This window comes from Xiphophorus hellerii, chromosome 5 (assembly GCF_003331165.1).
Source record: "Xiphophorus hellerii strain 12219 chromosome 5, Xiphophorus_hellerii-4.1, whole genome shotgun sequence".
In the NCBI taxonomy this organism is placed as follows: domain Eukaryota; kingdom Metazoa; phylum Chordata; class Actinopteri; order Cyprinodontiformes; family Poeciliidae; genus Xiphophorus; species Xiphophorus hellerii.
This window is the reverse complement of record NC_045676.1, coordinates 27,303,503-27,328,250: the sequence shown is the minus strand read 5'-3', so window position 1 is coordinate 27,328,250 and position 24,748 is coordinate 27,303,503. Positions and strand designations below refer to the sequence as shown.

Sequence of the window (24,748 nt, the reverse complement as noted above, 5' to 3'; positions counted from 1 at the left end):
ACCTAACATTTTCAATTTGAAGTTGACATGCTGAAAAAGTTTTTACATTAAATAATTCACAAATTACATGGAGTTACTGAGGAGTAAATTTGAAGAAAGCAATGCAAATCATTGTAATTGACCACAGAAGACTATAAATTACAAGTTATCTTTTTTCTTGCACTCATGCTTGACACAAGCAACAACATGTTTTCCAAAGAAGGGCATAAAACAAGTTCAGTGAAAGCAAAAGTAACTTTGATGAACATCCAGAAGATGGAGAAAATGGAAGATGGACAGTAGAATTCTCTCACAGTAGAGACTAGATAAGTTGGATAAAGATCAGCTGTCAATACAAGACATGCATTTATTAATCCATCCATTTACTCATTGGCTACACCTGATTGTAGGGTAGAACTGGTTAAATGTCTTTTGCCAGTACTAGTAGGAAGGATTGGCTAAACACAGTTTGACCTCCAGAGGGCAGCATAACTTACTTTTAATCAAAACCTTTTGCATATCATCCATAACATCAGCAGTTACATTCAACCTCTTCCTGTCTTGGTTTCATCTGTTTGTATTTTGGTCTCTTATTGACTCAAGTATGACAACTGATTGGTAACATGTCTGCTTTAGTTCATCAATAGAAACTATTCATATTGTCATTGCATTCCACCTGACCAATATGAATAGGTTAGAAGTTAACAGATAAGTAAAGGTCACAACAAATTAATAACAGTTTAAAACAGTGAATCATAGTGGTGGTATTTATTATAACCTATAAGTTGTGAAATAAGTAAATTGCTGTCGTTGAATGTAAACAAATGGTCAGTGCCACTAATTAATACCTTAATATATTAGCATTAAACAATGTTCTATTACAAAGCTATTCCAACTTCTCATTCACTCAAACAATGATGACCAGTCAGTGTTTAAACAGGCAATAAAATGGATTGATCTGGCATTAAGTAAATCAAATATAGCAAAATATGTATTTGTCTATATGTCAAAATAATTAGAAATTTGTAAAATTGTATTACTTTCTTCAAATTTGGACTTTTACATGAACTAAAATTACCATGCTTTTAAGAAATTTGGGAAAGCCCGGATGAGGATGTCATGGCTTTGCAAGGTTCTGACAGGAGGCACATCTCCCTTAAGACTGGTGGATGCTTCATTGAATCTCCAACTTGACATGTTTATCTCTTCAAACAATTACTTTGATGAATATACAGCATCCGTGAGATTCCCATGCTTGGTGCAAATTGTGCGGATCAACCACAAAACACAAACACAAGATCTATTGAAGAAGTGGCTAAAGCTGATAGAGTACTTTTATCAGCGGTGACAGCATCATGTTGTGGAGAAGTTTTACTGCAGGAGGTCTTGGTGTAGTTCACACAACTGATTCCTCATCTGTTCATGAGGAAAGACATGACCGAAAGAAAAGAAACAAGTTAAAAATTGAGCACTTATGGATCTTCAAAATGGATAATGAGCCTAGCATGCTAATGATCTACAAAGTGGCTATAGGACACAAATGAGTGTTTTGTAGTGGGCTTCACAAAACTCTGATTTCAGCCTGATACAAATCTTGTTGGCAGAGCTGAAAATATCTGTTTGCAGTTGTAGCTGATGTTAAACTGACAGCTTAAAATAAACAAGCCATATGGTAGTCCCTCCTAACATCCCTAAACAAAGCTGAAGCAACATCAGCTTTTATAGCGGCTGCAGCTTGACGTCGATCCCACGTACATTCAGCCCTTCAAGCTGCATCTTGTTCAGCGCTTGTGTTGAACTTTTAAAGCCTTCATTACAGTTATATTGTGGATGATAATGAAGTCTGATGAAAAGGGGAGCAAAGCCAGGTCACAAGTCTCAAGACAGGAGAGAATTTCTGACTTTCTGCCATCACATGCTGGCTAACAGGTAATAACAAGATTGTATATTTGACTCATAAACTGACACAGGCATGCTTCAGATCTGTTCTGAGCCAAACAACAGAAGATTGGCATTGGTTTAGTGTATTTTTAATAACGTGAAATAACAGTGATCACTCTGTCCATTTAAATAAAAACCATTAGAGGGAGGTGTGTATCAAAGACGTTGTTAACACTTGAAAGAACCTGTGCAATATTTCTTCTGAGTGACAGATTGTATTTATCCAGCTTTGTATCTGTGTTGCTGGCTGCTTGTCACATTCAGTTATTTTTTATTATCTTCAAGGAGATTATGCTTCTGGTCTGAGGAACATCCATACATGCTTTGCTTTCATCTATGCAGGGTCGCGGGGGTTCCCATCTCTAGTGGGCATTTGGTGAGAGGCAGGGTACACCCTGGACAAGTCGCAAGTCCATCAGAAGGTAATACAGGACAAACAACCATGCGAGAATGCAGAGAACGAACAATTTTTTGTGCTTCCTGAAGGGCCTGTGTGAGAACATAGCACGGAAATGTACGACTAAAATAAGTGTGAACCACAGGAAGTTTGAAACCTGACAGAAATCTCACTGAAGGTAACTTAGCATGAATTTATAAAGTGGAGAGACGTGTAGCACTGACCGTGTTTTCTGCTTTCTTTACCAGGTTCACAGTTTTTATATAAACTACTGAAAAGTTTACATAAAAACTTCTCCAGTATAAAAACTTACCATACTGGTAGGTTTGGTAAGAGTACTTACCATACTCCTCTATGGTTAGTGCAAAAACACTTACACTTACCATAGAGCATTATGGTAAGTACTAATCTATGGTAAGTGTAAAAATACTTACACTTGCCATAGAGGTACGCGTTTTTACCACTTACCATGCAGGAAGTGCTAAAAACAGAATCGGACACAGAAACTGTCAACGTCTGCTGCTGCTTCCCTCTCTTCACTTTGTTGAAGACAAACGGTGCAAGCGACGTTTTCATTTACCCTCACATATTCATGCAAGGCATCTACAAAACAACCCGAGTTACAGATGTTTTGTTTGTGTCGGCGTTGTCTCAAGTATCCGCCTGAAAATGCTGAAGGTTATTTTCATTACCCGTGTAGAGCAGCTGATCTGCCTTACACGTCCGTAATGTTTTCTTTTCACATATCATCCTTTGTATTCATTTATAAGTTATTAATATTGTTGCATTATTTAGATGCACTCCTATGCTCCTTACTGCCTATTTCCAAATGTTTTCTGTCTCCACAATGTGAACTGGAAACTTTCACAGAGACTTAAATGTAACAGATCATCGGACCTGCTGCTACTGCTAAACATAACAAAGGCAAATAATGATTTTGTATTGGGGTTTTTTTCTATCACATATTGAGGTGTTCACTTATATGGTAATAAATTTTATTACTACTGGCATAAGATTTGTTTCTGCTTTTTGTTGCTACAATTTCAACAAACCTTTATAGTAATGCCTGAAGTTAACATCAGGTTGCAGGCACTAGCAATATAGTTTTTGTTTGTTTATTAATAAAACTGTCCTTATAACCACTATTAAACTTTGTCTTGAAAGTATAAAAACAACACAACACATGGTTAGACTCACAGCTGTTGGTTCTATCTGCTTGAATCTGAATTTGTGCTTGTTCTTGTTCTGACCACAGAATAGGCAACATGCTCTTGCTCTGGATGCTTCTGGACGCTGGAGTAAATGGGGTTCATTTTCTCCAAAGCTATCTGGCCGTAATGAAGCTCCTGTTCTGCTGGTTGAGTTGCAAACTCTTCATACATATCACCAGTATGTATCTAATGAAAAATAAATATTACATTTTTAATTCAAGTGAGCAAATAATCATTCTTAAAATTATATAAAGGTATAGAGTTTGGTAACACTTCCAAGTGAAAATTAACATCTTTATGTCAACAGGGTGATATGTGGATAAGGAAAGAAGCAGAAAAAACAGGATTACCTCATCCATGTTGTTGACAGGTTCACTTTTAGAAGACTGATGAGAGGGCTTGAATTTCCTGCTTGGTGAAATTGATAAAACATAAACAGTGAAGATGGAGCTTATAGTGAGTATAACATGTTAACTATTAGTAACGGCTGTGATAATCACCTATACAAGAAAACAGTCAAAGGTAACAGGACCAAAAGAAACACAGAGAGTCCTGCAGCTGTTCGTATCCAGTTTACTGTTGTTGCTGAAGAGGTTGTTGTTGCCTGTTGTACAGTCAGAGTCTTTCCAGGTGAGTTTAGCGTTTCAACAGAACAGGAGTAGTTTCCTTCATCCTGTCTGCTAACTGCATCTATAATCAGATGGTTGTTTGGTATTTTAGTCAGACTCAGAGGCCGACTGTTAAAGTACCAAATGTAGTTTGTGTTTTCACTGAGAGGACAGCTGGTGTTGCAGGTCAATGTGACTCTCTGACCCTCAGTGACCTCTGCAGCAGGTCGCACATCCACTAGGAGACCTGGAAGACAGTTGGACTAATCAGTGAACAGAAGAGTAACATTTAGTCAGTGGTTCTATGAAAATAGGCTCAGGAGATGTAACTAAATTGTAGTTTAGTCATTTCATAATAAATTACCTCCAGCTAAAGGATGGGTGTCTTATTATAATATTTAAGATATGAAATGTTAATTAAATGTACAAACGTTATGTTTACGTAGACATAAAAATTCCATACTAAGACTTTAAATTTTGTAACATGAACATTTTCGGAATAGAATATAAGAGTAACACATTTAGATGGGAAACCATTACATATAAAAACTCATCATATTTACCTGTTACAATCAAAGTAACTCCAGAAAAATTAGATGATTTCCATATAAAATGGTCTGTTTTGATTCTGAACTCGTATTCTCCTGAGTTTTTCTCATCCAGGTTGTTTAATCTGAGGATGTGTTGGTTCCTCGTGTCATCCTGATAATTCACATCAGTATTATTCTCCATCACCTCTTCCTCCAGCTTTGTATTTATCTTCATTTTATACCAGCGTTTAGTCAGTGACTGTTGCTGTTCAGGATGTGAGTACTTGCTGGAGATGTTCACTGATGAACCTTTCAGGCCACAGATTCTCCTGCTGTCATAATTCACAGTCCAGCAGTTGCTATCATCAACACCTGAAAATGAGAGAATGATAAATTAAAATAATTGCTCAAATTGGGGCCTGCCATGCAAAGCAATGAATTGGGGCCTGCCATGCAAAGCAATGGCAGGAACCTATTACTATTGTCGGAGAAAGTGTTTCTTTCTTCTTCTTTATTTTTCTTCCGTAACCGTTAATGCGGCTCATACCGCTGCGTGCACACCTACAAAAGAGGTATCAAAACCTGCAGAAAATTCACGCCATTCCAGTTATTACTTTTGGTGGGATTCGGGATGAACATGGCGACATAATTCGCAAAAAACTACGAAAAAAACCCCATTATAAGTCAATGGGAAAAATCCTGGAAATACCCTATTTTTGAGGATTTTCTGTGTCGTCACAAATTCACCTAGAAATGCCATTCAAATTTCATTTTGTAGATACGTCTGTGATCTCTTCGAAAGTGAAGACGGCTCGTCGATACCAGTTACGGTTTGTCCACAATTTGCCTCTAAGCGACCCAAAGTTTCTCATTTTTCCTAAAGTTAGAGTGCTTCTCTCGCTGATTAGAGTGAGAGATCAAGACAACTTTTTCAACCCAAATCATTTTTGAAATCGCCATCACGCCCACAAATATCGCACGATTAGTATCAAAATCGGTCCTGACATTGATACGCCTGTCTGCTCCGGTAAAATCTTTTCGAAATTTATCTAGATCGTACGGTTTTCTGTCACGGTGCTTCAGAGCAAAGTCATGCGACAGGATTTTCTGAGGCTGTCTGAGGCTCTCTCCCATGTATTTGAATAGAATTTCAGATCTGGGCACAACATTTCTTTCTCTCATCGCTGTAAATGCTCTGAGTGAGGTACAGATATGAATCTCGGGACTATCGCAGAAGACACATTGACCTCTCATACGCTCGAAACGCTTTTCGAATATGTATTACGGTTCCCGACCAGGAAGGATTTGTTTCCAATGCTTTTTGTCAGTAAAACGTGTTTGCTCAAACACACAATTGTGTGTTTGAGAGCTCAGAGCTCACACCTGCTGAGACCATTATTTACCATAGCAACGGATCTCAAGAGGCTATTGGCTGCTGGTTTGGACTACAAATACGCATCGCTGTAGTTCTATCTATAGTGGACCGCTCAGTTGAAACAGATCAGGACTGAACTGGCCCTTAGAACTAATTGCTGCTATGGGCTGTATATAACTGATTTAACTCAGTAACTGTTACACATGGGATTAGTTTTGAACTTTAAAATTAAGCATATTGAAAATTTCACAATAAAAGCCCTGAATATTTTTACATGACGTAATTGCTCTTTTTGGCTTTATTTGACTTTTTTATCCAAAGCACTGTTACACATGGGATTAGTTCGGAACTTTAAAATGGAGCATAATAATAATTTCAAAATAATAGCCTTGAATATTTTTACATCATGTAATTGCTCTTTTTGGCTTTATTTGACTTTTTCATCCAAAGCACTGTTACACATGGGATTAGTTTGGCCCTTTGAAATGAAGCATACTGAAAATTTCAAAATAAAAGCCTTGAATATTTTTACATCAACTACTTGCGTTTTCAGCATTATATAACTGATTTAACCCAATGACTATTACACATGGGATTAAAATAGACTGTTTTGCATGAGCAGCAGATAGATCCTCTATTGCACATGTGTCAAACTCAAGGCCCGTGGGCCACATGTGGCCCGCTACGTCATTTTATGTGGCCCTCTCCCCCCTACCACCGTTTTACAGCCCCATTGATTGACTTAAAATAGTTTTTGAGCACGAATTGACTACAAACTACATATCCCATAATGCCTTCCGATTCTTACCAACCAACATTACGGCTTCTCGCCACTAGAGTGCAGCAGAGTCACCTCAAGCTGATTATTAATTTTCCCAGCGAATAAAACTGAAACATCGACAAGCTAAGAAGCTAAAGAGCGAAGTCCCGTGATGTTTCAATCGAGGACTTTTACCGTCTCCTGCCCCCTGATTTGATGCCACAGCTTCGACTCCATGCAGCTCGTGTTTTGTCCACGTTTGGAAGCACCTATCTGTGCGAACAGATGTTTTCAATAATGACTTTAAACAAGACCAAGCACAGATCGCGCATTACTGACGAAAACCTACACGCCGTTTTGCGGATTGCCACAGAATAGAACTAAAACCAGACATCGACGAACTGACCAGGGGAAAACGGTGCCTGACATCCGGCCAGAAAACATTGGTAAGCACAAACAAACTACATTTAAATAGAATGAATGTAAAACCAAAACTCAGTATACTGGAATATGCATATAGTTTATTGATTTTGCTTGTGTTTTGTTTATTTACAGAACACAACACAATGAGGATGTGTGTGAGTTGGTGACAGGGTGAAGATGGATCAGCGTTGTGTTCAAGGACAGGAAACGTCACCTCATTGTTTTGTTCTTATGTGAAATACATGTTCGTTGTGTAATAAATAACGAAAAAGTTTTGTGAATGAAGTTGAGAGTTAATATCAAAACTTGTTTTTTATTATTTGTCTGCTTATCTTCAAAGCAGACAAAGAATAATTTTCCCAGCGAATAAAACTGAAACATCGACAAGCTAACGAGCTAAAGAGCGAAGTTTAGCTGAGCAGTTTAAAAATACTGAGCATATTTTTAAACTGCTCAGTTTAAAAATACTGTAATTTTTAAACTGAGCAGTAATTTTACATCCATGCAAACTCAAATGTAATATTTAAAACTTGAATACATAAAATCAGTTATTTAACAATATGAGGTGTTGTTTAAAAATAAAAAAGATAGCAATTTCTTTTTATTGCAGAGACATTAGATTCTTAAATTTATGGTATTCTTTAAATGTTGTAATTTTGGTTCATTGTAAACTTTACCTGTAAAAAGTTTGTAGAAATCTTTAACATAAGGTCAATATATATTTTTAAACTGTAATATGTTGTGTGTGTGCGTTATTGAAAATTTATATTTGTGACAATCATTAGGTAAATGCTAATGAACTGCCTTCCTGCAGTTTATGAGCATTGAACTGTTACTAAACAGTTCAATGCAAGGTTCATTAGCGTTAGCATTTTAGCTTCAATAAGCTATTAGCTATTTATTTTACTTTTTAGCAATGTTTAGTATACTGAATGGAGTAAATCAATTACAGAAAATATCCTAGTGATTTCCCACATACTGATGAAAGCAATGACGCTAACATTAGCGTTTCTGCTGATTTTAGCTGATATACTTACTTTATAATACTGAATGGTGCACGTCCGCCTTACTTAACGTTCTTGCGATTCTCCGCATGCCACTGATTACGTTGCGGCGTTCTTTAGCGTCGATGCCGATTTGTAGCGTGACGACGCCGGGCCCAGACCCACGGGCGCGCCTTGGCAGGCCCCGGCTAAATTTCTTCCGAAATTTTCTAGTTACAATATAAAATGTTTCTGAATAAACAAATGTTGAAAAATAATACAATTCTCTCTCTTTTAATAAGTATGTCAATACTACAGAATAGTTCATACTCACAAACTTCATTAGAAAGCAGATCATGACGATCCTTCACAGTGCAGAAGAAGCTCTCTGTTGATGAGATGGTAACTAGAGGGCTTTCAACAACTTTCTGTTCACCAGTTTCTGTGTTTTTATACAACTGAAATGAAGTTTTGTTGTCAGTCAGAGAACAGCTGGAGTTACACGTCATCTTGAAATGGTCATTCTCTGATTCTGTCCTTTCAACACGAACTTCTGTTGGGACATAATGAACATGTTTCGGATATTTACTTTTTATGTTGATGAGACAAATTATTGAATTATAAAGAATATTATAAGTAGATAGTGTGAACAGGTTGATAAAGTATGAATATTTCTATAGTTGCTGTAGAAAAATTAGAGCCGATGTAAAACCAGCAGATGATTGTGCCATCACCTGTAGGAAATGTGATGGAGCAGGACTGTTTCTGTGATTTGTAGGAACACATTGTGCCTTCAGCGTAGGTCACACTGAAGCAGCTCCCTGAGATCTAGAGTCAATGCACAGCTTCAGTTATTACAACTGAAAACCAGCGATCAGGCCTGAAACCTGGGAGTACTGATGGACTCTGACCTGAACCTCCAGAGCCACATAAAGACAGTTACAAAGTCGGCCTTCTATCACCTGAAGAACATTTCCAGGATTAAAGGACTAATGTCTCAGCCAGATCTAGACAAACTCATCCATGCGTTCATCTTCAGTCGTATTGATTATTGCAGCAGCGTCTTCACAGGTCTGTCCAACAAATCAATCAAACAGCTGCAGCTGATCCAGAATGCTGCTGCTCGGGTTCTCACTAAAACCAGGAAGATGGAGCACATAACGCCAGTTTTAAAGTCCCTCCACTGGCTCCCTGTAGCTCGGATTATTTAAAAATAATTTTTTTTTTTTCAATTTTCAATGTTTATTAAATCCTTCAACAAGTAAACATACAGTGAAACCGATGTTGACAATATCGGTACTGTAAAGTATACAACATTAAGTAGTTATACAGAGAAGGATCTGAGTTTTAACATTTTCTCCCCTGACCCCCCCACCCCACCCTCACCCCTCCCATGCTCCCCCCACCCCAGCCAACAAAAGGAGCTAAAGCAAAAGAAAATATACTAAAATAAAATTAAAATAAAGTAAACAAAAAGTTCAAACACACTGCATCTTTTATTCTGGACCAATAGTGTTTGAGCCTTATCTCTCTGGTTTTAAGAATGGTTCCCACGTACTCTGATACTCCTCAATCTGACCGTTTATTTTGTGTATGAGTCGTTCGTAAGAGGCAGTTTCTAAAAGTGCTGCATACCATTCTGTATAGGTAGGGATATTTTGACCTTTCCAGTGTCTTAATATAACTCGCTTAGCCGTAGTGAGGGCAATTTTAAGCCATTTTGCCTCCTTTGTTCCTATTCCGACCTTGGATTATTTTAAATATTTTAAAGAATAAACTTTAAAATACTGTTGTTAGTTTATAAATCACTGAACGGCTTAGCACCACAATACATTAAAGATCTGCTGTTGTTGCATCAACCTTCCAGACCCCTCAGGTCTTCGGGTTCTGGCTCTGCTCTGCATCCCCAGAACCAGAACCAAAGGAGGAGAAGCAGCTTTCAGCATCTATGCACCACATATCTGGAACAAACGTCCAGAAAACAGCAGAAGAGCAGAAACACTGAGTTCCTTTAAAGAGGCTGTATTATGTAAAATATCATATTTATATCATATTAAAATGTTATTCAGTGATTTAATATGTACCTTGAGTGTCACCTTGATTATTTTCTCAGGACCTTCTTGCTGAAAGGCAACTGTGCTATCAATTGTTCAACCATGCATAACCAAAAATCTCTCCAAAAACATGTAAAATCGTCCGACTATCAGGAAAAATTAAATGGATAAAAATGTTTACTCACTAAAATATTTCCAGGCTCCACATGTGGCTCACTTTGAGATCATTAATTGCAAATAAGTTGAAAACCAGGCATCATTTACCTCCCATGACACAATAAAACACTTCTCATAAAAGCCTGATTAAAAAGCATTAAATACATAAAACTTAGATTCACATGAGCGCTGGGTCAACAGATTATTACGAAAAGGTACATTTTAATTTTTTTAATAAAAGAATTTACAAAGGGAAACATCCAATATAGATTTCTCATCGTCAGTGGTATATTTCAATTATTTCTGCTTATGTGCTTAGATAAGATGCTTATGCCGTCTCTGTTTTAGGAGTGACATGACACAAAAACTATGACAGATGTAGTTGATGTCCAAATAAATAAATAAATTTATTGTACATGTTCTCAGTTTTATGAGAACATGTACTTTGAGTTTCCATTAGCTGTAGACTTAATCCTCTAAAGTGTCATAGATAAATTCTTGAAATATATCTATTTATGTTTAGTGAGTCTATATGGCAGTTTCCCCTTATAGCTTTTAAATACTGAAACAAATTAAATTTATTGAAATGTACCTGTGATGAAATATTCTTTTTCCACAAAATTCAAAGGGAAATACATTGTGTCACATATTTTATTTTAATTTCCAAATATTTTATAAACAACAAATAAATCACATTATTATTATTATTGTTATTATTATTAATAATAATAATAATTATAATAATAATAATAATAATTATTATTCTCAGAAAATTTTAAATCATATCAAAGTATTATAATAATAATATAATAATAATAATAATAATAATAATAATAATAATAATAATAATAATAATAATAATTATTATTATCTACCCATCTATTTTCTGTACACCCTGGTCCCTAGTGGGGTTGGGAGGTGCTGGTGTCTATCTCCAGCGAACGTTTCGGGCGAGAGGCGGGGTTCATCCTGGACAGGTCGCCAGTCTGTCGCAGGGCAACACAGAAACAGACAGGACACACAACCATACACTCACACCTAGTGAAAATTTAGAAAGACGTATTAACCTAACAGTCATGCTTTTGGACAGTGGGAGGAAGCCGGAGTACCCGGAGAGAACCCATGCGTGCACAGAGAGAACATGCAAACTTATATCTTCGTGGCGCGGTCCATGTTAGCGAAAGTAAGTTAATATGTTAACTTAAGTTCGGAAGCAGGGCCACGTCCAGACCACACCTCTAATTATAAGATAAATACATATTATGTATTTATCTAATTTCATCCCTTTGTCCCATCCATCCATTTTCTTACACCCTTATCCCATTGAGATCTGTGCTGGTGCCCATCTCCAGTGGTCAACTGGTGAGAGGCAGGGTACACCCTGGACAGGTCGCCAGTCCATCACAGAGACAAACAATCATATACACACAAACGCAGACCTAAGGAGAATTTAGAGAGACCAATTAACCTGAACACATTTCATGTTTTTGGACTGTGGGAGGAAGCCGGAGCACCCGGAGAGAACCCACGCCTGCACAGGGAGAACATGCAAACTCCATGCAGAAAAAAGGCCTGGAATTGGACCCAGGACCTTCTTCCTGCAAGGCAACAGTGCTACCAACTGCGCCACTGTGCATCATGCCTTCTTTAATAAATCTTTAAACTTATATCTTTGCGGTGTGGTCTGTGCTTGTGAAAGTCAACATGTTACCCCCACACTAAGTCTTCACTTCTTCACCTCCCTTGATCCCCTCATTCCCCCATCCTTTCATCCCTTCTTCAATAAATCTTTAAACTTCAATCTTTATGAGGTGGTCCTTGCAAGTGGATTGCAAATCTTCATCCATCCATACATCCATCCATTATGGTGAGAAGCTTCATGATCTTGGCCCCTAGCATAAACAAGCGTTACTCATTTTCTTCAGCAGGCTGCTTTCTCTTCCATTTTTCCGGTTTCTTCAAACCCAGAGCATGTCGAAGCTTTTTCAGTAAAGGTTTCTTTACCGGGAGGGGAGCTTGTGCTTCGGCAATTACCTCCTGATCCTTCCGTTTTAGCTCCTCAGAGAGCTTATAATTGCGTGAAAGTTGGCGTTCAATTTCAGCTGTTGACGCATCCAGCTCTTTCCTGTACTTGACTTCATTTAAAAAGAGGTCGCGTTTAACTTCATCCAGCTCCTTCTGTAGCATGTTCTTCTCCGCGTGGAGGAATTTGGCCCTCTTTCCGTTACGTATCTCGACCTCTGCATGACGGTATCTTTCATCCCTGTGCTCCTGCTCCATTGTTTCTATTTCTTTTCTAAGGGCTAAAATTTCAACTTCAAACTTCTGGACCATTTCTAGACTTGCGTCTTTGGCTTGGTCCAGCTCTTTCTGGATGCATCTCTGTGCCTCTAGGGAATCGTCTTGCACTGCAGCCATTTTTTGACAAAGAGTTGCATTCTCAGCTTGCAACTCTGAGTAAAGCATTTGGTTGATTTTCACTATCTCAGCATGAGATTCTCTGTCGTCTTGCAGCTCCCTCTCCAGTGAACATATCCGTTTCTTATGAGTTAAAACATCCATTTCAAATTTCTTTGTCATTTCCCGGTTTGCCTCTTTGGCTTGGTCCAGCTCTTCCTGGATGAATCTCTGTGTCTCTAGGGACTCGTCGTGCACTGCAGCCATTTTTTGACAAAGAGTTGCATTCTCAGCTTGCAGCTCTGAGTAAAGCATTTGGTTGATTTTCACTATCTGTGCATGAGATTCTCTGTCGTCTTGCAGCTCCCTCTCCAGTGAACATATCCGTTTCTTATGAGTTAAAACATCCATTTCAAATTTCTTTGTCATTTCCCGGTTTTCCTCTTTGACTTGGTCCAGCTTGCTCTGGAGACATGTCTTCAGTTCTGTACTCTGTCCTGTGTTTCCATCTTTTATCATCTTAAAAAACCTCTTGTTTGTATTTGTTCGAGAGTTAGCTGTTCTTTCTACGTCCAGCTCTTCCTGTAAAGTTGCCACCTGTTCTGACAGATTAAAAATGTCAGTTTCTAGCTTAGCAAGGACTTCCTGATATAAGGCCGTACTTTCCTGCATTTCTCGCTGTAAAAGTGCCTCTTTTTCTTGAGAAGATTGTAGCTGATATTGGAGGGCTTTATTTTCCATGAGGAGCTCAGAAAACACGATGTCCTCACTGGCATTGGATCCTTGTTTTGCTTCACGGCACACGCCAACGTCGTTTTCACTAAACTCGCATTTTTTTAGTTTGAGTTTCGCGTCATGCAGTTCTTTAGCCAAGTTGTTTGCTCTTTGGCGTTCCTCGTTGAATCTGGCTCTTTCCGAATTCAAGAGCGTCTTTAGCCTGTTAATTTCCTCCTCACAGGAATCACCGCTTTGGGTATCTTTGCCTTGAATCCAGGCATCCTGACTATGCTTGTTTTTCCGTCCATCTTCCTGGCATTGAATCTCCTCTTCAAAGAATTCCTTCGTCTGAGTCTCCATTTTTCTCAAAAACTGTCTCAAAAATGATCCAAACAGGGTTTTCTGTAGAAGCAGTCGTCACTGGACCTTGTGCTTTCTGACAAGCACAAGAACTAATCACTGAACTTCAAGTGAAGTTCTGTGGTGACATCACAACATGTCTTGTGACATCATAGGATTGTCCAGGCTATGGTAACCTTTGACAGTGTTCTAGAATTCTGCACCTTGTTTATTTTTAAAAAATGAACGTGTAATGAAGAGATCTTCATTATTCTATTCATTTATTTTTACTTAAATCACTGTATAGCACTTTTAAAAGCACTTTTTGCACTTTATTAACAAGCACTTTATTTAGCACTGCACTTTAAGCATATATTTGCACATAAATAGCAATTTGCACAAAAGAAGTCTTAAATCTCAACTTAAAAACCCAGCTGGTTAGAGTTGCCTTTGAAGTATAATGGATTAAGAATGTAACGATGGCATTTGACTTAATGTAATGTTTTGATTGTTGACTCTATGTTGCATGACTTTGTGTTGTTATGATGTAAAGCACTTTGAAATGCCTTGTTGCTGAAATGTGAGGTATAATTTGATTGATTGGTTGATTGACTACAGAAACAAACCTTTATAGTAATGCCTGAAGTTAACATCAGGTTGCAGGCACTAGCAATATAGTTTTTGTTTGTTTATTAATAAAACTGTCCTTTTAACCACTATTAAACTTTGTCTTGAAAGTATAAAAACAACACAACACATGGTTAGACCCACAGATGTTGGTTCTATCTGCTTGAATCTGAATTTGTGCTTGTTCTTGTTCTGACCACAGAATAGGCGACATGCTCTTGCTCTGGATGCTTCTGGACGCTGGAGTAAATGGGGTTCATTTTCTCCAAAGCTATCTGGCTGTAATGAAGCTCCTGTTCTGCTGGTTGAGCTGCAAACTCTTCATACATATCACCAGTATGTATCTAATGAAAAATAAATATTACATTTTTAATTCAAGTGAGCAAATAATCATTCTTAAAATGACATAAAGGTATAGAGTTTGGTAACACTTCCAAGTGAAAATTAACATCTTTATGTCAACAGGGTGATATGTGGATAAGGAAAGAAGCAGAAAAAAACAGGTTTACCTCATCCATATTGTTGACAGGCTCACTTTTAGAAGACTGATGAGAGGGCTTGAATTTCCTGCTTGGTGAAATTGATAAAACATAAACAGTGAAGATGGAGCTTATAGTGAGTATAACATGTTAACTATTAGTAACGGCTGTGATAATCACCTATACAAGAAAACAGTCAAAGGTAACAGGACCAAAAGAAACACAGAGAGTCCTGCAGCTGTTCGTATCCAGTTTACTGTTGTTGCTGAAGAGGTTGTTGTTGACTGTTGTACAGTCAGAGTCTTTCCAGGTGAGTTTAGCGTTTCAACAGAACAGGAGTAGTTTCCTTCATCCTGTCTGCTAACTGCATCTATAATCAGATGGTTGTTTCGTGTTTTAGTCAGACTCAGAGGCCGACTGTTAAAGTACCAAATGTAGTTTGTGTTTTCACTGAGAGGACAGCTGGTGCTGCAGGTCAATGTGACTCTCTGACCCTCAGTGACCTCTGCAGCAGGTCGCACATCCACTAGGAGACCTGAAGGACAGTTGGACTAATCAGTGAACAGAAGAGTAACATTTAGTCAGTGGTTCTATGAGAATAGGCTCAGGAGATGTAACTAAATTGTAGTTTAGTCATTTTATTAGAAATTACCTCCAGCTACAGGATGGGTGTCTTATTATAATATTTAAGATATGAAATGTTAATTAAATGTACAAACGTTATGTTTACCTAGACATACAAATTCCAGACTCAGACTTTAAATTTTGTAACATGAACATTTTCAGAATAGAATCTAAAAGTAACACATTTAGATGGGAAACCATTACATATAAAAACTCATCATATTTACCTGTTACAATCAGAGTAACTCCAGGAAAATGAGATGATTTTCTGATGTCTGTTTTGATTCTGAACTCGTATTCTCCTGAGTTTTTCTCATCCAGGTTGTTTAAACTGAGGATGTGTTGGTTCCTCGTGTCATCCTGATAATTCACATCAGTATTATTCTCCATCACCTCTTCCTCCAGCTTTGTATTTATCTTCATTTTATACCAGCGTTTAGTCAGTGGCTGTTGGTGCTCAGGATGTGAGTATTTGCTGGAGATGTTCACTGATGAACCTTTCAGGCCACAGATTCTCCTGCTGTCATAATTCACAGTCCAGCAGTCGCTACCGTTAACACCTGAATACGAGAGAATGATAAATTAAAATAATTTTTCAAATTACAATATAGTATGTTTCTGAATAAAGATAAATGTTGAAAAATAATACAATTCTCTCTCTTTTAATCAGTATATTAATACTACAGAATAGTTCATACTCACAAACTTCATTAGAAAGCAGATCATGACGATCCTTAACAGTGCAGAAGAAGCTATCTGTTGATGAGATGGGAACTACAGAGTTTTGATCAACTTTCTGTTCACCAGTTTCTGTGTTTTCATACAACTGAAATGAAGTTTTGTTGTCAGTCAGAGAACAGCTGGAGTTACACGTCATCTTGATATGGTCATTCTCTGATTCTGTCCTTTCAACACGAATTTCTGTTGGGACATAATGAACATGTTTCGGATATTTACTTTTTATGTTGATGAGACAAATTATTGAATCATAAAGAATATTATAAGTGTGAACAGGTTGATAAAGTATGAATATTTCTATAGTTGCTGTAGAAAAATTAGAGCCGATTTAAAACCAGCAGATGATTGTGCCATCACCTGTAGGAAATGTGATGGAGCAGGACTGTTTCTGTGATTTGTAGGAACACATTGTGCCTTCAGCGTAGGTCACACTGAAGCAGCTCCCTGAGACAGAATCTGAACAGAACCAGAGATCAGGAAGTGTCTCACCAGAAGAGACGGAAAATAAGCTAATCACGGTCACTGACCCACTGAGACGTCAGGAGCTCTGAGATCCTCGTAGCCTTTGATAGCACAGGAGTATCTGACTGCCTGATCACTGCTGACCAGCTCTTGGTACCAGGGGGACCAGTCCTCATAGAGGAACTCTCCGTTCTGGTACCAGATGAAGGCTGCAGGGCTTTCAGTCAGAGAACAGCTGCTTGAGCACATCAGACTCACTTTCTGTCCCTCTGAGGCAGGAAACACCTTTACCTGGAGGTCTGAGATATTGTTAATAAAAAACAAGCATCACTTTAATAATATTGTTTAATAACTGAAACGTATTTAACAAAAAACATACCTATAACCTGGAGCTGAATGCTGTTCTGCTGACAGCTGTCGGTTTCATCTGGTCTCTCTTTAGGAATAGTTTCACTACAGCAGTAACTTTTTGTCTTGTCCTCTGTTAGATCTCTGATTGTCAGAGTGAAATCATCCTCTGATAAACTGAACTCTTCATGATTTCTATGTGCAGACACATCATGATAAACATATTCTGCATTACTCTTGCTCACCATGTACCATTTGACCTTTGCAGCTGAATGTGGAGCTGAGCAGCTCAGATTCACTGATGATCCTTTCAAAGCAAAGATGCTGTTTGGTTTTCCTTCAACACCTGAAACAAAGATTAGATCAACTAAAATTTGATTTTTCTGTTTTTGGTGTAATATTCTATAAAGTTACACATTCGTCACACTGTTATGGATTGTGACCATATTTCTAAATACTGCATAAAGGTTCATCAAGTCAAAACTATGTTTTATCAAACAAACTTACAAAATTCAATTAAAACAGCTAAAGCAGTTCAACGTACCTGAGATGCAGAGAATATAAACCATCCACACACATCCAGCTGCTGATAAAAACATCATTGTCGTTGAATACTGCTATTAAAAATATTGCTAGAATTGATTTATTTGCCTTATTCCAGCTGCAGTTTAATGAAAGGTTATTAAAATAGTCGAAGGAAGAACAGTTCAGCTCAACAGCAGTCTAGTGAAAGCTGCTTCATGTGAATCTGTCTGAGAAACTAGAAAGTCACTTCCTACTTTATCATTTTCCTTTCAGAAAGAGGAGACCTCTAGTGAAAAACCTGAGACACTGCATCACTACTTCTGGTACTGATTTAGGATAATGTGCTATAAAATTCATACATTGTTAAAAATTCATGTTTTTTTTTTACTTTCTCCTGTTTTAAATAGAACACAAAGACACAAGGCTACATCTTAACATAATCAGAAAAACTAACAGACAGTAGCTATAGAATCCCAGAAACAGGAAATTGACACTTAACATTTTTTTGGAGAAGAAGCAGAGGAAATAGAAAAGCAGACATGATGCAGGTTATGTGACTTATATTACCAGGGATTCACAGTAAACAGTGAAAGATCAAGAGCTTTCATGAGTGGAAGATCAGGTGAAACACATGATGATGAGGCAGCACAGCAAGTGAATGACATGATGAGTGAAGATCATGAGCGTCAATAAAAACGGGAAGCAAAGCACTTAGTGTTTCAATTGATCAACAGGAGCGAAGACATAAAGAAACTGATCAGCTGGCTCAACACATACTGAAGATCTAAACAAAGATGGTTCGATTCCAACAGGAGAGTGTTTGTTGTGAGGCTTTTATTGTGACATTCAGTAGAAATATTACAAATGCTTAAAACTTTGAGTGATGTAAACCTGTTGCAAAACACCTAACATTTTCAATTTGAAGTTGACATGCTGAAAAAGTTTTTACATTAAATAATTCACAAATTACATGGAGTTACTGAGGACTAAATTTGAAGAAAGCAATGCAAATCATTGTAATTGACCACAGAAGACTATAAATTACAAGTTATCTTTTTTCTTGCACTCATGCTTGACACAAGCAACAACATGTTTTCCAAAGAAGGGCATAAAACAAGTTCAGTGAAAGCAAAAGTAACTTTGATGAACATCCAGAAGATGGAGAAAATGGAAGATGGACAGTAGAATTCTCTGACAGTAGAGACTAGATAAGTTGGATAAAGATCAGCTGTCGATACAAGACATGCATTTATTAATCCATCCATTTACTCATTGGCTACACCTGTTTATAGGGTAGAACTGGTTAAATGTCTTTAGCCAGTACAAGTAGGAAGGACTGGCTAAACACAGTTTGACCTCCAGAGGGCAGCATAACTTACTTTTAATCAAAACCTTTTGCATATCATCCATAACATCAGCAGTTACATTCAACCTCTTCCTGTCTTGGTTTCATCTGTTTGTATTTTGGTCTCTTATTGACTCAAGTATGACAACTGATTGGTAACGTGTCTGCTTTAGTTCATCAATAGAAACTATTCATATTGTCATTGCATTCCACCTGACCAATATGAATAGGTTAGAAGTTAACAGATAAGTAAAGGTCACAACAAATTAATAACAGTTTAAAACAGTGAATCATAGTGGTGGTATTTATTATAACCTATAAGTTGTGAAATAAGTAAATTGCTGTCGTTGAATGTAAACAAATGGTCAGTGCCATCAATTAATACCTTAATATATTAGCATTAAACAATGTTCTATTACAAAGCTATTCCAACTTCTCATTCACTCAAACCATGACTACACAAGGCTATAGTACAGGACAAGTCATAGTGTTTAAACAGGCAATTAAACTGATTGATCTGGCATTAAGTAAATCAAATATAGCAAAACATGTATTTGTCTATATGTCAAAATAGTTAGAACTTTGTAAAATTGTATTACTTTCTTCAAATTTGGACTTTTACATGAACTAAAATTGCCATGCTTTTAAGAAATTTGGGAAAGCCCGGATGAGGATGTCATGGCTTTGCAAGGTTCTGACAGGAGGCACATCTCCCTTAAGACTGGTGGATGCTTCATTGAATCTCCAACTTGACATGTTTATCTGTTCAAACAATTACTTTGATGAATATACAGCATCCGTGAGATTCCTATGCTTGGTGCAAATTGTGCGGATCAACCACAAAACACAAACACAAGATCTATTGAAGAAGTGGCTAAAGCTGATAGAGTACTTTTATCAGCGGTGACAGCATCATGTTGTGGAGATGTTTTACTGCAGGAGGTCTTGGTGTAGTTCACACAACTGATGTCATCATGAGGAAAGACATGACCGAAAGAAAAGAAACAAGTTAAAAATTGAGCACTTATGGATCTTCAAAATGGATAATGAGCCTAGCATGCTAATGATCTACAAAGTGGCTATAGGACACAAATGAGTGTTTTGTAGTGGGCTTCAAAAAACTCTGATTTCAGCCTGATAGAAATCTTGTTGGCAGAGCTGAAAATATCTGTTTGCAGTTGTAGCTGATGTTAAACTGACAGCTTAAAATAAACAAGCCATATGGTAGTCCCTCCTAACATCCCTAAACAAAGCTGAAGCAACATCAGCTTTTATAGCGGCTGCAGCTTGACGTCGATCCCACGTACATTCAGCCCTTCAAGCTGCATCTTGTTCAGCGCTTGTGTTGAACTTTTAAAGCCTTCATTACAGTTATATTGTGGATGATAATGAAGTCTGATGAAAAGGGGAGCAAAGCCAGGTCACAAGTCTCAACACAGGAGAGAATTTCTGACTTTCTGCCATCACATGCTGGCTAACAGGTAATAACAAGACTTGTATATTTGACTCATAAACTGACACAGGCATGCTTCAGATCTGTTCTGAGCCAAACAACAGAAGATTGGCATTGGTTTAGTGTATTTTTAATAAAGTGAAATAACAGTGATCACTCTGTCCTTTTAAATAAAAACCATTAGAGGGAGGTGTGTATCAAAGACGTTAACACTTGAAAGAACCTGTGCAATATTTCTTCTGCCTGACAGATTGTATTTATCCAGCTTTGTATCTGTGTTGCTGGCTGCTTGTCACATTCAGTTATTTGTTATTATCTTCAAGGAGATTATGCTTCTGGTCTGATGAACATCCATACATGCTTTGCTTTCATCTATGCAGGGTCGCGGGGGATCCCATCTCTAGTGGGCAATTTGGTGAGAGGCAGGGTACATCCTGGACAAGTCGCAAGTCCATCACAAAGCAACACAGGACAAACAAAAATTGCACACACACATACATACAAACCTACCTAAGGGTAATTTAGATCATATAAGTCTGAAAAACGCTGAGCTTTGCTCTCTTCACTATTGCCATCAAATTGCTCAGTTCAAAGTTCTCAAAAAAGTCAGGTCCTCTCATGGATGACTTGATGCACAGAACTGCTCTTGAGGAATCACAATTTTGTCGCTAAAGTTCTCGCTTATGTCTCTTTTTAAATTGCATTCACAGATTCAACTTAAGGATTTTGAATTAAATAATTGGTCGTAGTTGCAGGCAGTTTGACTCCTTTCTTGTGTTTCCCTGTATTGGGTTACAAGGTAGACTCTTTTTGTTTTGGATAAAGCATATAGTTAGAGTTACTCCATTCATCGGCTCATTTAAACGTCCCTCTAATGTCGCCTGGATCACATCATGGCAGAGTTGGGAAAGTAACAAAAAATACGTAAGTATTCACCACACCTGCACAATGAATATTAGTGTTAGCTAACAATATAACAATTGACACACTCTGGGTGAAAAACAAACTATAAAGTAGTTGTGTTGCACAAAGTGCTAGCTTAGAAATAACTGAAGTTAGCTTTAGCATACAAGATGACAGAAGCGCGAGAGTAGCTCAATATAACCATATGAAATACATTTTTGTCAATTAACAGACACAAAACTGCAATAAAAATGTTTGATTAAAAAGTTACTTACCTTATGAAAGTCCTTTCTCTGATGTCTGTTGTCTCGCTTTCTAGCCTACGAACAGTCGCCTCTTGCGGTAAATACCCCACAATGCAGCTGTACATTTAAACTGTACAGTGCAACTATGCACATAGTCCAGTGGTCCAATTAAATTTCATATTCTTTCCAGAAGCATTCCTGTTCACAGAAAAGAGCTGTATTTTCACCTTATTGTTTAATCATTATGTAGCAATTTGCTCTAGTGGATGTTGCTGCAGGTCCTAAACTGTTGAAGGAATTACAACTCACTTTTCCTCAATCTACTATTTTACTTTCATTTATTAATTACGTGTAATTGCTGCTACAATATTTTGTATTGCACCTTTCTTTGTGGGCCAGTCGCTATGTTCAGAGGGCTCAATAATAAATAAATGAAAATGACATAGAAAAGACAAGAAGCCACACGGTCCTACTAACTGAAAATATATTGAATTATTTGAAAGTATTGATTGTTCTTCTGTCTAACAAATATGTAGAGTTACTATCCAATGAACAGAACTGAACAATTTAAAAGTTTTCATCACTGTAATAAAACTAACAAACTTTCAAATTGTTCAACTCAGAATAAGATACAAATCAAATATAAAGTTTGTACAAAAAACAACTAAAAAATAGTTCAAAGTTCCTTAACCAGCTCAATTGATTTAAGAGAGTCTCTTTTAGTTTGAACTTGAATGTTCTTTTCAGTTCTTTTGTTACTTGTTTTGCAAGTAAAAAAAAAACAAAAACAGCCATGTCATTGTAAGAGCGCGGGCGTACAAGTCAGGTAGAGAATGTGTGGCTTCGCCAGTCCTACCACAGAGTTGAATTCCTCGATGGAGGAGCAGTCTGGTTATTCCTCGAGATGAATGGGCAAATCCACTCACATCCTTAAGTGTCTGAGCTGGCTCGCCGTCTCCCTCGCCAGGAAGGTTTCCAAATCTCCCTGTATAAAACAGAACTATTACTAACACTACAAATTTGAACTTTTTACGGCCATAAGAATATCAGAATCACTGCAACATAGCCTTATACCACAAAAGTAACAGCATTGACATTCTCAGCATTTCTCTCACTGTACAGTAGCTTCCTTTAAGCATTTGTTTCTCTACATGATAAAGGAATGCATTTCCCCTTCATTTTAGCAATGAGTACTAACTTTGTTTTTTAATGGTTAAAATAAAACAGCAATTTTGTATAAAGATATACCAGTACATCTGATACAGTATCTATATTACTGAATAAAATAATATGCTTTTATGTCATGTGATTCATGGTTTCACTTTTCAGGTGATAAACAGAAACAACATTCAACATTTTTCACTTCTCCCTAAGAGAAACATCGTTGTACTATATGGAAACAAAGCTGAAGATACACTACTACAAATATCACATTCAAAATAAATTAAAATCTATTAAATATTTGAAAAACAAACGAACAAAAAACATTGAGAAAAGGGTTCAATACGCCTTAGCTTTTAGCTGGCTGAGGTTCACACAGAAACAGACCTGCTAATGGCGTTAAGCAGCTAGCCATTTTAGTCAGCTGCTCAAACTCACCAAGACTTCGCCAGAAGTTATATTCTTGACGGTCCTGTTGTCAAAATCATGGCAGTTGCATCACACAAAGTACTTCAGAGGTCACAAATAAATTATAGCCATTCTAAATCACTAAAAATTCACAATTTCTCCGTTATTGCCGCGCATCGGCTCATGTCCGTCTCTCCACTAGGGCTTCTTCTCGGAAGTGCCGATTTTAGGGGGCGGGACTTAAACTGACAAGCCAATCAGAGGTCAGCGTTTCTTGATAAAGCCAATCACAACGCTCCTGTGAAACATTGCTATGATTGATACATTTTATAGAGAATAGGAGGTACGTGGGGGTTTTTTGTGTTTGTTTTAAAGTTTTATTACTAAATAACACATTACTAAACCATAGCAGAAATTTTACTGACAAATTTGCTAATAAAATGGATTATTAAAGCTATTCAAATTACAACATTCTTTTCCACACATGCTAAATTAAGAACAATCCAACTCCATGAACAGATACAATAAGGACTCATCTAACTAAACTCAAAATGTTTGTGTTAGTCTAACTTTATTTTCTTCAACTTTGCCTTCCCTGCTGCTCCTTCCAATCACATAAAGTGATTGTGATTCTCAATGACACTTCCTCCTCCTTCTGGAAGCTACCGTGGCCTCCAGGGTGACGCCATGATGTCACCTCACCGTGCGGGTCACACAGAGGGGGCAAAACACTACCTCTGCTACTTCCGTCTGTTGCCCCTCTTCAGACAGCGCTGCATTGTTTCTGAGCCAAAGTTAGCAGATCAGCAGCCCTGCAGATCCTTTGCTCCCAAACTGGCCACAACGTGGGAGAAATCCTTCTTTTTGGAAAAAGAGGACAGTTCCCAGCGTGGCGACACCTGCCGTGAGAGCTCTACTAGTTGGGCTTCTAAACTTTTGAATCAGAAAAAAAAAAAAAAAAAATCAAAAAAACGAGTGGGTGAGACAGGAAAGAACAGATGGACGATATTGTGGAGGAGTTGGATGTTGTGGGATCCTTTGCTTATCTGTTTGATTTCATGGTTTTGTTTTGTTTTTTAAATCTTTCTCCACATAAGGGTGTGTGTAACAGAGCGATAGATCATTTAGTAAAATATGTGCAGATTTGCTTGTTTGAGAGCGTTTGCGGCTTGTGCATGTGCTTTCAGTTTGCTTTCATGAGTGTGTGGTCAAGAGGGGTCCACTAAAACTTCCTGGTGATTCATCATCGGAAAAACACAATTAACTCCCTCACTGCCTCCCAATTATTTCCGAAGAGGAAATCAAAGTCTCCCAACTGCAACGCTGAACAATCGAAGACAGACGAGCGCTGCACTCGAATGTTCCACAGCGATGCCTTGATCTAACACTCCGGTGTCATGGCTGCCATACGGATCATCTGCCCGTAAAACAAAAGCCTCTCTTGGTTTTTTGGTTTTTGTTTGTTTTTTTTTCTTCTTGTTGCCTCTTTGTGACTCAGACGCAGCTGTGTTGATTGCGGTTATTGAAATAATCAATTGGCTTGCAATGAAGGCGAAGGTG

At 37.7% G+C, this 24,748-nt stretch overlaps 1 protein-coding gene across 1 annotated transcript; it reads right to left on the bottom strand.

Moving 5' to 3' along the window:
* Nucleotides 1-15,182: 15,182 nt before the first annotated feature.
* Nucleotides 15,183-17,885, bottom strand: LOC116719376 (uncharacterized; the record flags this gene model as incomplete). The annotated part of the gene is made up of 7 exons (XM_032561873.1): nucleotides 17,693-17,885; nucleotides 17,180-17,494; nucleotides 16,866-17,099; nucleotides 16,696-16,794; nucleotides 16,303-16,521; nucleotides 15,828-16,160; nucleotides 15,183-15,511 (listed from the first exon to the last, which is right to left on the bottom strand). Coding segments are annotated over exons 1-7 (1,587 nt in total), but the record flags the coding sequence as incomplete, so codon positions are not given.
* Between the last annotated feature and the right edge of the window lie 6,863 nt (nucleotides 17,886-24,748).